Source organism: Phyllostomus hastatus, unplaced genomic scaffold (genome assembly GCF_019186645.2).
Source record: "Phyllostomus hastatus isolate PE091 unplaced genomic scaffold, TTU_PhHast_1.1 phas_contig_58, whole genome shotgun sequence".
Taxonomy (NCBI): domain Eukaryota; kingdom Metazoa; phylum Chordata; class Mammalia; order Chiroptera; family Phyllostomidae; genus Phyllostomus; species Phyllostomus hastatus.
Window position 1 is genome coordinate 27,880,499 of NW_025333916.1, and position 14,168 is coordinate 27,894,666.

The 14,168-nt window shown below is 34.3% G+C and overlaps 1 protein-coding gene across 1 annotated transcript in view; it reads left to right on the forward strand.

Annotated features, from left to right (window-relative positions):
- The window catches only part of SREK1IP1 (SREK1 interacting protein 1), a 32,662-nt gene extending 23,409 nt beyond the window's left edge, over positions 1-9,253 (forward strand). Inside the window, exons 4-5 of the mRNA XM_045848116.1 lie at positions 2,121-2,193; positions 4,855-9,253. Of these exons, the coding sequence (XP_045704072.1) occupies positions 2,121-2,193; positions 4,855-5,044 (263 nt within the window). The 3' untranslated portion in view covers positions 5,045-9,253. The remainder of the gene's footprint in view (positions 1-2,120; positions 2,194-4,854) is intronic.
- The last annotated feature ends 4,915 nt before the right edge of the window (positions 9,254-14,168 follow it).

Below are 14,168 nucleotides of genomic sequence, written 5' to 3' on the forward strand. Positions count from 1 at the left end.
TTACACATCTAAAAACAAAATTCAAAATTTATGAAGCAAACCCCTGATAGAACTACCCGGGAAAATTTTTGTGGATACACAAATCTACAATTATAGTTGGAAGTTTCAACACACCTCTCTCAATAATTGATAGAACAAATAGACATTATATCAGAAAAGATATAGAACACTTGAATAACATTGTCAACCAATTTGACATATTTAGCATTTATAGAACACCTTACCAAACAACAAAATATATGTTTTTTTTCAAGTGCATACAGAACATCTACCAAGATGGACCTAATTCTGTGCTGTAATTCAAGTCTCAAGAAATTTTAATGATTCTAGTTATTCAAATTTGTGATTCAAACATCAGATTTTAAAAAGTCATTAATGATCAATATCAGAAATTAAAGAAGTGACAATACTACAGATTATACAGATACTAAAATAAGGGAATGTTATAAACAACCTAGTGCCAGTAAATTCAGCAACTTAGATAAAAGGGACATGTGAAAGATACAAAGTACCAAACCTTTCAAAAAGAAATAAACTAAATGGCTTGCATTTAATGAAGAAGTTAAATGTTCAGTTTAGGAATGTCCATAGCTTGGCTTCTTTCATGAATTTTACCAAATATTTAAAGGAGAAATAATACCATTTCTACATAAAATCTTTTCCAAATTAAATAGGATGGAATAGTTTTCAACTCAATTTTTAAGACCAGCAGTACCCTGATAAAACCATATTTTATCTACGAGAAAACTAGACTCCCATAAATATAGATACAAAGAGAATTTTAAGCACTTAAAATTATTTTAGCAAATCAAATCCAATGATATTTCAAAATGATACTATATTTTGACCAAGTATAGTGTATCCCAGGAATAGGAGATTTTATTTCACATTAAAAAATCTGTCAATGTAATTCTCCATTTTTAACAGACTAACAACCCTTATATGATAATTACAGTATTTTCACAAATTATTTTAGGAAGTCCGTTTTCCAGTTCTGATAGAAATTGTTAGCAAACTAAGGAGTTTCATCAACCTATAAAGGATGTTTATTTAAAAAAAAACTGACGAGATCGGGCATGTTAAGGATGGTATGGCTGTAGACAAAAGAGAAAAAAATGTAGGACTTTATGTAGCAAAGTCTGTGTAAGGGATTGCATGTGCGCATTTGGCTATATAGAGAGAAAGCCTAGAAGAATGCACACCAGATTGTGTGCAAAAAAAAAAAATAGGTTAGAGAACAGTGCGTACCCTCTCCTTCCAGGACACCAACCACATAAATATTGTCTGTTGTTATTGTCCTGTGACCCTAGAATTCTTATCCTAGGGTCCCATGACACCAATTTTGTGTGAAAAAGAAAATTAAAAAACTGTACTTGATTGTATGGGGTTTTTTTTAATGCTTGGAATGGTACCCACCATAAATTGATTTGCTATAGGAATGAACATTAAAGTACTAGAATTTTTTACTCAATGCACTTATTAGTATTTGAAATCTTTATAAAAAGCATATGATAAAAAGCAATGGACCTTGAAGGCATTATGCTAAGTGAAATAAGTCAGAAAAATACAGATACCATATGATGTCACTCGTATGTGTGATTGAAGGGAAAAAAGCAAAGTGCCAACTAAGCTCATAGATACTGAGCACAGATCGGTGGTTGCCGGAGGCAGGGTTAGGGGTGGAGGTAGAATGGGTGAAGGGATCAAAAGGTACAAACTCTCCATTATAAAGTAAATAAGTAATGGCAATGTAATATGCAACTTGGTAATTATAGTTAATATTACTGTATTGTATATTTGAAAGCTGACAAGGTAGATCTTAAATGTTTTTACCAAAAGAAAAACTATATTTGTAAGTATTTATAGTGACAGATGTGAACTAGATTTATTGTACTGATCATTTTGCAATATTTTCAAATATTGAATCAGTATCTTGTACACCTAAAACTATTATCATGTTATATGTCAGTTATACTTCATTTTTTAAAAAATCAGGAAACGGGAAATGGTTACAAGGAATGTGCAATATCCTAACTAGTGAAAATCATCAACCAAAATAAAAAATGTATACATATCAGTACATAGACCCATGGTGACCTGATTCTTTCCCATCAACACAGGAATCAATGAAGAAGAGGAGAAGAAAAAAGAAAAAAGCAAAGAGAAAATCAAGTTGAAAAAAAAAAGGAAAAGGTATTCTTTTAAACATAATTTTTAAAAAATCAGGACTGTGACTCTAGAATGGATTATGTTGTTTCCTGGTGTAGTACAGTTTAGCACTTTTTTTCTCAGTCGGAGTTAGATGCTCAATTGTTTCAGTAAAATAACAGAAATCCTTCATTTCAGGAATTAAAAATAAAATCAACATTTAGCCACCTTAAATTTTCTTTTTGGAGCAAATCAAAAATAAATAAATAACACCCCTGCCTTTTATATATTTAGAATTTTAAGTTTCAAAACATCAGTTAATTTTTTAATGGAATATATGTCTAAATTCTTCACATACATATTTGTCTTCATCTGTATGAAGTTGGAGCTTAAATATTTGTATTTGCAAAATATTATTGCCTTGTCTAAAAAATTAATTGTTAATAGGATTTATGTACTCACTCACATGTCACGCTAAAAATTCCTTCAGGTCATTCAAAATCTTGATCAGCTACCTGCAAATTTTTGTTATCAACTCTTTTAATTTAACTGGTTAAAGAAATAGAGCAAGAGAATTAATGAGCAACTTTTTGCATGGTTAATGAGTGTAGTTTCATTCATACTAGAGCATTTCACTCATACTAGAGTATGAAAGTATTACTCATACTCTAGAGTAAGAGTAATGTCTCTTACATAGAGACATTATTTATCACATTTGGCAATACCAGTTTGGCTTTGGCAGTAGATTCTGCAAATCAGGTGCTGTCACTTTGTAGTTTTTATGGAACATTTAATATATACATTTTAACACCTCAGCTATTTTATAAATTACAAGTTAGCTTGCTTTCAAGTTCTAGGAGTTAAATAATAATCTTTAATATAAAAGCTAATAGGAAGGTAGACTCAGTGTATTGTGTAGTCTGACTAGTATATTGTTGAATTATTGGCATTCCCACCACAAGGTGGATTGCTTATAGGGAAAGTTAGATTATCTCTTTTCTTTCAAATCTAATATACTTATTTTATAGTAACAGATTGCTTATTCTAGCCTTTCTATCTTGGGCCTACAAACTTCAGACAGCTCGAAATTATATGAACTTTTCCAGGTACACTTAACACAGGTAATACCACCTAATAGAGTTACTGTACCGAAGTCTAATGTTTTGCCTTAAAAATGAGAATCCAGAACCAAAAATCGAAAGGAAAAAAGTTGTGTAGGCAGAAAAGCAGCTTTAGTTAGAATCCAAAGGTCATACAAGGTCTTTAAAACAGGAAAACACAGAAGAGTTGAGAATAATAGAGACAAAGTAGAGAAAGAGACTACATTGAAAATAAGCTTCTGAAATGGCCAAAAGTCTTAGGAGAAGGAGAAGGGAATGCAGCCTCACAGAGATGGGGACCCCCGGGAGCCCCTGAGTAAGGAAGGCAGCGCTGGAGGAGTCCACCCCTGTCACAAACCTGCAGGCTCGAGAGTTTGCTTTTTCTCCTCTTTGTGTCTACGTCGGATTTTTTTTAGTTTGGGTTTTAACTTCTGACATTTAGATCACTGAACTAGCTGTTGAGATGCCTATTTCATTTTAAACTCACTCGGTTTCTCTCTTGTAATACGTATTTGGGGTTTGCATGTGGGTAGGTTGTTACACACTTCATATGAAGTCTGAAGAGATGGCTTTTTTTTGTTTTGTTTTTTCTTTTTTTTTTAATATTAGAGGAAGGACTTCTACAGTTTTTCGTTCTTAATTTAGTATTACAGTAATATTTAAAAAGTTTAATGATAAATCATCCTCATTCATCTATATAGAAGATTCATTTAAAAGTATCTTTTCTGCAACTAGTGAAAATTATTTTGAAATGAAAGTGTTCATCTGTATCACTCAGCATCAGGAGGACTCAAGTACTTTAACTTAAAAATCAAAATAATTAACGAAAGTGCTTTTATTTTACTAATTTTCAGCTTTTATTTATACAGAGGTACATAATTATAACCCTTTTTATATGTATAATTGCATCCTTTTGTGACTCTTTTAAGAGAATATGCCAGTGATTTTCAATCAGTGTGCCACAGAATTTTTACAACATGTAATACCTGACTGTTCAGTCAGGGGCACGGACCTCTTTTCCCTCAAATTGTCAGAAAAAATGACAACAGCCAACACAATAGCTGTCCAGTATGAACAAATCAAAATAATACCTATTTTTGTCAGAACAGCAAAAATACATATTTTGGTGTGCCACACAATTTTAGTAACTAGTTTATGTGTTCCATGAGATGAAAAAGGTTGACATCTCTGGAATATGCTGACAAGTCACTGCATACACAAGTGAATCGTATATATAATGAGGCTTGGTAAATGCAATGTTGTTTGCTTAACAAGGTTTTGAAGGGTACGAAGGATGAAAACCTGAAAATCAGAAAAATAATTTTAAGTCTTACCAAAATTAAAAATTCTATAACTATAACTGTATAACTTATACAGCTAAAGTTGAGCAGAATAGAGATACTTGTTTTGTCAGTTTCTGTGACCAAGTAGCAAAAAATTCTAAATTCAGCATTTTAAGAGAATACAGGTATACAAAGCGCATTTTGCGTTTCTTTGTTTATACCCCAACCTTGCTCTAAGAAGGATTTAAGGCAGATCACATCCATTTAAATTTACCTATCAGCTATAAATGCAATTATCAGTCAGTATATATTACTGCCCATAGGTCTTATTCATCGAGTTCTGCTGAAGAGGACACTTCAAAACAAAAGAAACAAAAATATCAGAAGAAAGAAAAGAAAAAAGAAAAAAAGAATAAGTCCAAAAAGGGGAAACATCACAAAAAGGAAAAAAAGAAGAGAAAAAAGGAAAAGCATTCTTCTACCCCTACTGCTTCTGAAATCTCCAGAAAGTGACTGAGACTGTGGCTCAAGCCATTACATTTAAACATTGGTTTTGAAAATCATTTCACCTTTCTTGGAATTTGCTATATAATTTTGCTTTGCAATAAATCACAGGCTTGTGCAGATAAACATTTTTTTTCATATATAGGACAATTATCCTCTGGCAATATATTTTCAATGTACTGTGATTATAAAGTATTGAATTAGTCTTACTACTTGATAGCCATGCCACAAGTACGGTTATCTATAGATACAAAACATCATTTTTGGTATTTGTGTCTCTATGTTTGGCTAGTGTTTTTTACTTCATAAGTTGATTGTAAATGGCTTTACTACAGTCAACACAGGTAATCTACCTGGCTGTCAGTGAGTATTTCTGAATCAAGTGTCTACCTTCCAGTGATACAGCGAGGTAGAGGAGAATGCTTCGCTCTTGACACTGATAAACTTAATAGATTTTTATATCCTATGATAATGTAAGACAGTAATATTCTTCACTTGTTTTTTAATCTCTGGCTTTTTTAATGTTATAGAAGATGAAGCTGATTTTTTGATTTTGACAAGGACTTTTTAAATGAATGGTATCAACAGGAAGAGGATAATGAAAATATAAGAGTTTCATTGTTTTATGACATGCAGCTAGTACCTGCCTTCTTTGTTTCTGTAACTATTAAAATATTTCTTCCTGTTTAAAAAGACAAATCTAGTTCAGCCTATTAGTGAGTCTCAATGAGATAATGTTGTGTTGGCAGGATTTTTAGGATAGACTCCTGGATTGTTTTACAAATGTGCCATATTGGCATGTCTCAAAGTGATACCTCAGACACAGAACTTTTTATTGAGAAAGGTGACAGCTAAATCTTCATTAGAACTGACTTTTGTTGTATTCAGTATATAAATTTTATGAAGCTTGTTTCTATGAGTAATATGGAAATTTTTTATAAATGTGAACATATTTATTTGTCTGAAATAATTTGTAGTTTTGAAGCAGGTTTCACACTGAACTTATGCTTTCATAAATGACCAGTTTGGAGTGTTTCTCTCTTTTATTTCAGTCATAAACCTTAGGAGCAGTGACAAAAATTTAGGATTAAGAATTTTATTCTGTACTTTTTAAAACTTAAGAGCCAGGGAGTTGCACCATGAAAGTCTTTATATAACAATAGAAATTTTATATGGGTAAGAATTAGCAAACACATATTAGTAGATATAAGTGTGTTTTACATTTTAAAACCCACAATGATGGGTGTTAGTTACTTTGCTTAATATTTGGGTATTGCTCATACCCAATAACTTAAATACTTTTTATGGTAGCAGCATCAGAAGTCAATCCATTATCAGTGCACAGCACCAAAAATGGCAGGTACCTCACTGTGGTGCAATTACAAATTTTCAAATTGATAACCTACACACATGGATTCAGATGAATTCATTATGGTGAAATCAGGTAAGTACACACAGGCTGGAAAGGTGTACTCTTTCTTTCTTCACCCTACACCCCTCCCTGGCATGACCTCAGTAACCCTGGGGGAGCCTCATAACTCCACTTAACGTATGCTTACCATGCTCAAATTCTAGGGATGCCACTTGTACATCCCTGGCCTATAGCACCATAGCCATGGAAGCTCTCACACCAGTAACTTTTCCATGGCCTAATTTAGTCATAGGGCCACAAAAAGAAATTGTCTTCTTTAAGTTAGGTATAGTCAGCTGTTTGGAGAGAAACACAGAGCTATTAGGTTTTTAAGGGCTTATTTTGCCATGCCTTTATTTTATGTATTTTTGAAATCTGAATTTTCTGAAAATACAGTTCTTTGGCTATCAACATGAAAAAATTAGTAAAGTAAACTTTTTAAATGATTGGAAAATGCTGTGTATAAAGGATGGCCTCATCCCACCCACTGAGTGTGTAACATGATTCAATACGAGTTTAGTGAGTAGGGTTAATTTAGTTATCTGTAAGTTTTGTTTGTGTTAATTGTCAAGATTACAGTTTGGCTCATTAAGTTTTTTCTGAATGATGACATGGTGAATAATGGTTCAGAAGAGTCACATAAAATCCAGCCCCAATTAACTATGCTGAATGCAAATTAAAAGATTTTAATGCTCAACAATTATTTCTCCCCAGAAACAATCTTGGAATTAAGAATAATTCCAAGCTAAGTAAATTTTTATCATATGAGAGTAGTTTATGAAATATCTCATTTGAATAAAATAAATTTATTTTTACTCAAGTCATCTTCTTCTAAAGTGATATTATTATTATTGGGCTTGGATACAAATCCTACTAGTATATTTTGGAAAAATTAGTAAAATTTCCTCTCCTGCAGTAGGTAGCAGAAAGAAAAGTCAATTTAATAGTAAAAATCCAAAGAGTCCTGGCTGTTCTCACTACTTATGTGACCTCCAGCAAAGTCATTTAACTTCTCTGGGCCTTGGTGTTTTTCATCTATAACATATTGTACCAAATTATCTCCAAGATCACTTCCAGTCCTTAGTATATATGAGTATTGATATTTTAGTAAAATTCAAGTATTATTCATTTTAGAAATTATCACAGATAAGGAGTAGCAGTTTGTAATAGTAAAGGTTGTATGTATTAATACCACTGTTCAACACATTCAACATCTGTAAGCAGATAATCGATATTTGGTTTACATCCTTATTATCGAACATGTCATTTTCACAAGATGCAGACAGAATTCTTGTTTTGAACTTGTCTGTAACCACATTATCTGAACACTCTGAGGCAATTGCTTTCGGGGTGATGGACCTACTCCCCACACACGCCCCTATTTTGTCCCTATCATCTGTTAGCTAAAATTTCTTAGATGAATCCCCATGCTTCACACTTAATACATACCTGTTTGTGGTTCTCTGAGGCCGAACCATCAGTAAGTAGTAAACAACTGTGTGTGTCTGTAATTACTACTCTCAAATTACAGAACCCTGTGTCATTTTTCAATTAAACTAGGTTGAAAAGTTATGAATAGCATTCATAAAAATGCCATTCATGTTGAGTGCCTAGCATGGCAAACACTCTGATAAGTACTGGGATACAGAGGTTAAAGAGACTCATTTTTCCCCCTGAAGATGTTCATCACTTACTTGTAAGGAGAAACAGCAGAACACATCACAGTGCAATAATTGACCCGAACATGGGTTTATAGAAACACATGGGGGTATTGTACTTAGACTGGAGAAGTTAGAAGAGGCTCCTTAAAGAAAGTAGTACCTAAAGTGCATTTTTAAAAGAGATTTAATTTACTTATTTATTTTAGAGAGGGGCAGGTAGGGAGAAAGAGATGGTGAGAAACATCAGTGTGAGAAAAAAACATTGGTTGTCCCTCAGACGCACCCCGACCTGGGACCAAACCCGCAACCCAGGCATGCGCCCTGACTGGTTATCAAACCTGCAACCTTTTGCTTTTTAGGACGACACCCAACCCAATGAGCCATACCCGTCAGGGCTGAAGTGCATTTTGGTTGAGGGTGAGGGTGGCAGCTGTGGCAGTTTCTGACAGAGTGGGTATCCTGTGAACAAAGACCACAATGGAAGCTGGAGGGTGTGTGTGTCATGAATTAACAAGCAATAAGATTTAGGGGAGGTGAGGGCAGGGAGAGATTGAGCAAAATGGAAAAAGGACTCATGGATATGGACAACGGTGTGGTGATTGCTGGGGCAGGGGGTACAAGGGGACTAAATGGTAATAAACAAGAGTATAATAAAGATTAAATTAAAAAATAAAATGAATTAAAAGATTTGAGACTCCCATTTTAGGTTCTCAGGAACAAAAGGAGGAGGTCTTAGCTTCTCTGTTAGGGAGTTTGTAAACAGTGAGACACCATGAGAGAGTTTTAAGGAAAGAAATGTCTTAATTGGGATTTGGTTTAATTCATATCATAAATCTACAAGTTTTAGAACATGAAATTGCTCTTGTTAGATGGCCACATAGAAAATAATTTGAATCTTTTTGCCCTATTATTTGTACTCTTCTAGTCCCACTTTTCTAAAATCTGATTACCAAAAATTATAATGATTTTGTCTCGTAAAAATATAAACTATTGTATTCTTTATCAGCTCCACCCCCAGAATTACATGCATATGTACATACTTTTAAATGTGCTTTGTTTTACATTTTATTTTAGATTATTTTTTACTGACAAATTCTGTTAACTATGTTAGTATTTGTTATGTCCAAATAAATCATTTAAAATACATCTTTCAGAGTATAGACTATGCTGTAATTTGATAAGGCTTCTTGCTTTTAATATTTTGTCTCAATCTATGAAGCACAACTGCTCCAAAGTAACAGACACAGGTACCTGTCAGTCCCCTGGGTGAGCCCTGTGGCTCTCAGGTGACCTCACTTCACAGGCAGTGCTTCAAGAGCTCCAACTGATACTGGTGCTGGGGTTCAGTCTTCTCGAGCAGTCAGCATTCACAAATAGGAGGTTTCTCAGGCCAGCACGATGCTAATCTCGCTTGTGAAACCCGGGGTCCTCTGACCTCATTTATCTTCTCCCAGCTGCTCTAAGACTGTGCAGTGCCAGAGAATTGGGATGCATCTCCCAGAGCACGCCCATGATGCATCCAGCCGTGTGCAGCTCTCTGTCTGCTCCACAGGTTAGGAGTCTTGAGATCATCAGCATTTCACTGGACTTCAGTCTAAGTTTCCTACTTCTTGTGTCATTTGTGACCTGTGCCCTTCCCCGTGAGCAGCAAAAGTAGAACTGTACCAGTGCCTCAACTAAACGTAGCCTAGATTTTCACCTGAGACATCCAATGGGTAATATAATGATTAAGATCTAGGTATTAAAGATAGCAGATTTTCTGGGATTTTTTTTTTAATCAAGCTGACTACAAGATGAAGAAGTACCACAAATGCTACATATGCTTCACAACAAAAGGAAAATTCTTTGCTTTTCTGACCACTTAAAATGTGATTTTTTAATGGTAATGTCTTAATTTCCAAACTTCCCATGCACTGTAGGCAATTTTAATATTTGGACATTGACAAAATTGTGCTCTTTTTGAATATGAAATGTAACAGGCAGTAGAATGTTACAACATTGATAATGATCTGGAACTGTGATGTCAGCATAGCCCCATGTGGCTATTTAAACTAAATTAACTGAAAAAAAAAATGTATCCAGTTGCTCTGGCCCATTTCACACAGCTGCATTGTGGGGGGCGGGGGGGAGGGTTGTGGCAACCCTGCCAGACTGTGCACGTACAGGAAGAACATCTCCGTCTTAGAAACTACAACTGCACAGTGCTCGTTTAGAAGATATCCCCAGTGCTCAGCAGAAGTTTTGATCACCTAATAATCAAAAGTTTCTATCCCTGAGCTTTGTACGCCTGGGAACTATAAAGCATTCCTTTTGTTCCTCTGTTAGACCAGAGAAGCTACATTCACCACATTTGAAAAACTGGTCTTCCAACTACAGAAACTATGTAACAGGGATGTACGTGTTCAGCAGAGCCAGCTTAAAATTAATCCTTTTTTCCTACTACATTCTATTATAAAACCAGATGTATTCTTAAAGTGCAAATTATACTTTAAAAAATCTTTTAAGATAATTATAGTTTGCAGAAACTATCATTTTATTTCTAGATTTTTAAGTGATATTACTTCATCAGCCTTAGGTGGGACCAGAGAATTTGTTTGTTTTATAAATTTCATTGTAGAAATTCCTTAGGAACTTTATCAGTGAAGAATTTTTATTATGGCTACCCTTTGATATGCAGAAAATATGTATTATGCAAATTATGTTATAATACATTTTGTTATTGAACATTAGCTTTTGTAAAGGCAATATAATGTTAGCGTGTCCAGCAAATCCTCTAAAAAAAGCATGGGTTGATTTCTAAGAGACTTAAGACCATCATTGCACCTAGTTTGTAAGACCATTCTCCTGGAAATCTACCCATTTACCCAATAAACTTAACTGGGGTGACATTGGTTAATAGGGTCGCAGAGGTTTCAAGTGTACATTTCTGTGATGCATGATCTGTGTATTCCATTGTGTGCCCTCCACCTGAAGTCAAACCATCTTCTATCACCACATATTTGGTCCCCTTTATCCCTCTCCACTCACCCACCCTCTTCCCTCAGGTAACCATCATACTGTTGTCTGTGTCTGTGAGTTTCAGTTTTATATCCCACATCAGTGAAATCCTATGGTTCTTAACTTTTTCTGACCAATCTGTTTCACTTAGCATGATATTCCCGGGGTCCATCCATGTTGTCGCAAATGGCAGTTTTCATCTTTTCTTATGGCTGAGTAGTATTCTGTTGCATATATGCCCCACATCTTTATCCAGTCATCTGTCGAAGGGCACTTTGGTTGTCCCCATGTCTTGGCCACCATGAATAATGCTGCAGTGAACATAGAGATGCATGTATCTCTGCAATAAAATCCTTCGAGGTTTTCAGGTAGATACCCAGGAGAGGGATTGCTGAGTCATATGGTAACTCTGTTCTTAATTGTTTGAGAAACTGCCAGGCTGTTTTCCCTAGTGATTGGAACAGTCTACATTCCCACCAGCAGTGTATGAGAGTTCCTTTTTCTTCACATCCTCTCCAGCACTTGTTATTATTTGTCTTGTTGATAATAGCCATTCTAACAGATAAGAAGTGGTATCTCATTGTAGTTTTGACATGCACTTCCCTAACAGCTAGTGAAGTTGAGCATCTTTTCATATATCTTGGTTATTTGTATGTCTTCTTGGGAGAGGTGTCTCTTCAAGTCCTCTGCCCATTTTTTATTGGATTGTTTGTTTGTTTGTTTGTTGTTAAGTTGTGTGAGCTCTTTTACATATTTTGGATATTAATACAAAATACGTGGGTGCTGTTATTTGCAATATCATCTCCTATTCCATTGGTTTCTATTTTGTTTTGTTACCAGTTTCTTTTGTTGTGCAGAAGCTTTAGTTTGATATAGTCCTGTTCATTTATTTTTGCCTTTACTTCCCTTGTCTTTGGGGTCAAATTCATAAAATGTTCTTTACAACCAAAGTCTGTAGGTTTAGTACCTATGTTTTCTTCTATGTAAGTCATTGTTTCAGATCTTATATTAGGTCTTTGATCCATTTTGAATTAATTTTTGCACATAGGGACAAACTGTAGTCTAGTTTTATTCTTTTGCATGTGGTTTTCCAATTTTCCCAGCAACATTTATTGAAGAGGCTTTCTTTTCTCCATTATGTGTTTTGGCTCCTTTGTCAAAAATTATTTGCCCATATACATGTGGTTTTATTTCTGAGACCTCAATGCTGTTCCAGTTTGTGTGTCTGATTTTTTGGCTAATACCATGCAGTTTTGATTATCATAGTCCTGTAGTGTATTTGAAGTCAGGTAGTGTGATACTTCCAGCTTTCTTCTTCTTTTTTTAAAATTTTCAGGATTATTTTGGCTCTGGGGGGTCCTTTGTGGCTCCATACAAATCTGATGATGTTTTTTCTATTTCTTTAAAGAATGTCATTGAGATTTTGATGGGGATTGTATTATATCTGTATATTGTTTTGGGTAATATGGCCATTTTAACTATGTTGATTCTTCCAATCCATGAACACAGAATATCTCGTCCATTCTTTCAATCTTTTTTTGATAATGCTTTATAGTTTTCAGAATATAGGTCCTTCACATCCTTTTTAAACAGTGTTGATTCTTCCATGAACATGGACTGTCTTTCCATTTTGTTGTGTCTTTTTCAACGTCTTTTAATAATGCTTTGTAGTTTTCAGTATATAGGTCCTTCACATCCTTTGTTAAGTTTATTTCTAGGTATTTTATTCTTTTTGTTGCAATTACAAAAGGAATTCTTTTATTTCTCTTTCTGGAGTTTCATTGTTAGTATATAGGAAAACAGTGATTTTTGTACATTGATTTTGTAGCATGCAACTTTTTGGTATTTATTGTTTCTTGTTTCTAATAGAATTTCAGTAGAGTCTGTAGGGTTTTCTATATACAGAATAATGTCATCTACAAGAAGTGACACTTTTACTTCTTCCTTCCTGATTTGGATGCCTTTTATTTCTTTCTTTTGCCTGATTTCTCTAGCTAGGACTTCCAGAGCTATGTTGAATAAGAGTGGTGAGAGTGAGCATCCTTGTCTTATTCCTGATTTTAGAGGAAAAGCTTTCAGTTTTTTACCACTGAGTTTGAGATTAGCTAGAGGTTTGTGATATATGGCCTTCATTATGTAGAGGTATTTTCCTTGTATTACCATTTTGTTGAGTGTTTTAATCATAAATGAATGTCATAGCTTAGTAACTTATCACATTCTTTTTCTGCATCTATTGATAAAGTCATATGATTTTTATCTTCTGTTTTGTTAATGTGGTGTATTACATTGATTGGTTTGTATAAGTTGAACCATCCTTCTTCATCCTGGAATGAACCCCACTCGATTGTGATGTGTTATTTTTTTAATGTATTGTTGTATTTGATTTGCTAGTATTTTGTTTAGGATTTTTGGCTTCTGTATTCATCAGAAATATTGGTCTGTAGTTTTCTTTTTTGTGTGCTATCCTTGCCGGACTTTGGTATCAGGGTTATGTTGGCTTCATAAAATGTGTTAGGAAGTATTACTTCTTCAATTTTTGGTGAAGAATTTGAGAAGGATAGGCATCGGGCCTTCTAGGAATGTTTGGTGGAATTCACTAGTGAAGCCATCTGGTCCTGAACTTTTATTTGGGGGGAGGTTTTTGATGATTGTTCCAATCTCTTTACTGTTGATTGGCCTACTTAGATTTTCCAGTTCTTCATGATTCAGTCCAGGAAGTTTATACATTCCTAGGAACTTAGCCGTTTCTTCTAGGTTATGGAATTTGGTGGCATACAGTCTTTCATAGTATTCTTATAGGTTCCTTTGCGTGTTTCTGATGTCTGTGGTGACTTCTCTTTCATTTCTGATTTTGTTTATATGAGTCTTTTCTCTTTCTCAGTGAGTCTAGTCAGAGGTTTGTCCATTTTATTAATCTTTTCAAAGAACCAGGCTCTTCGTTGTATTAATTTTTTGAATAGTCTTTTTGTTCTCTATTTTATTCAATTCTGCTCTAATTTTTGTTATTTCTGCTGACTTTGGATTGCTTTGTTCTTTGTTTTCAAGTTCTTTAAGATGTAATGTT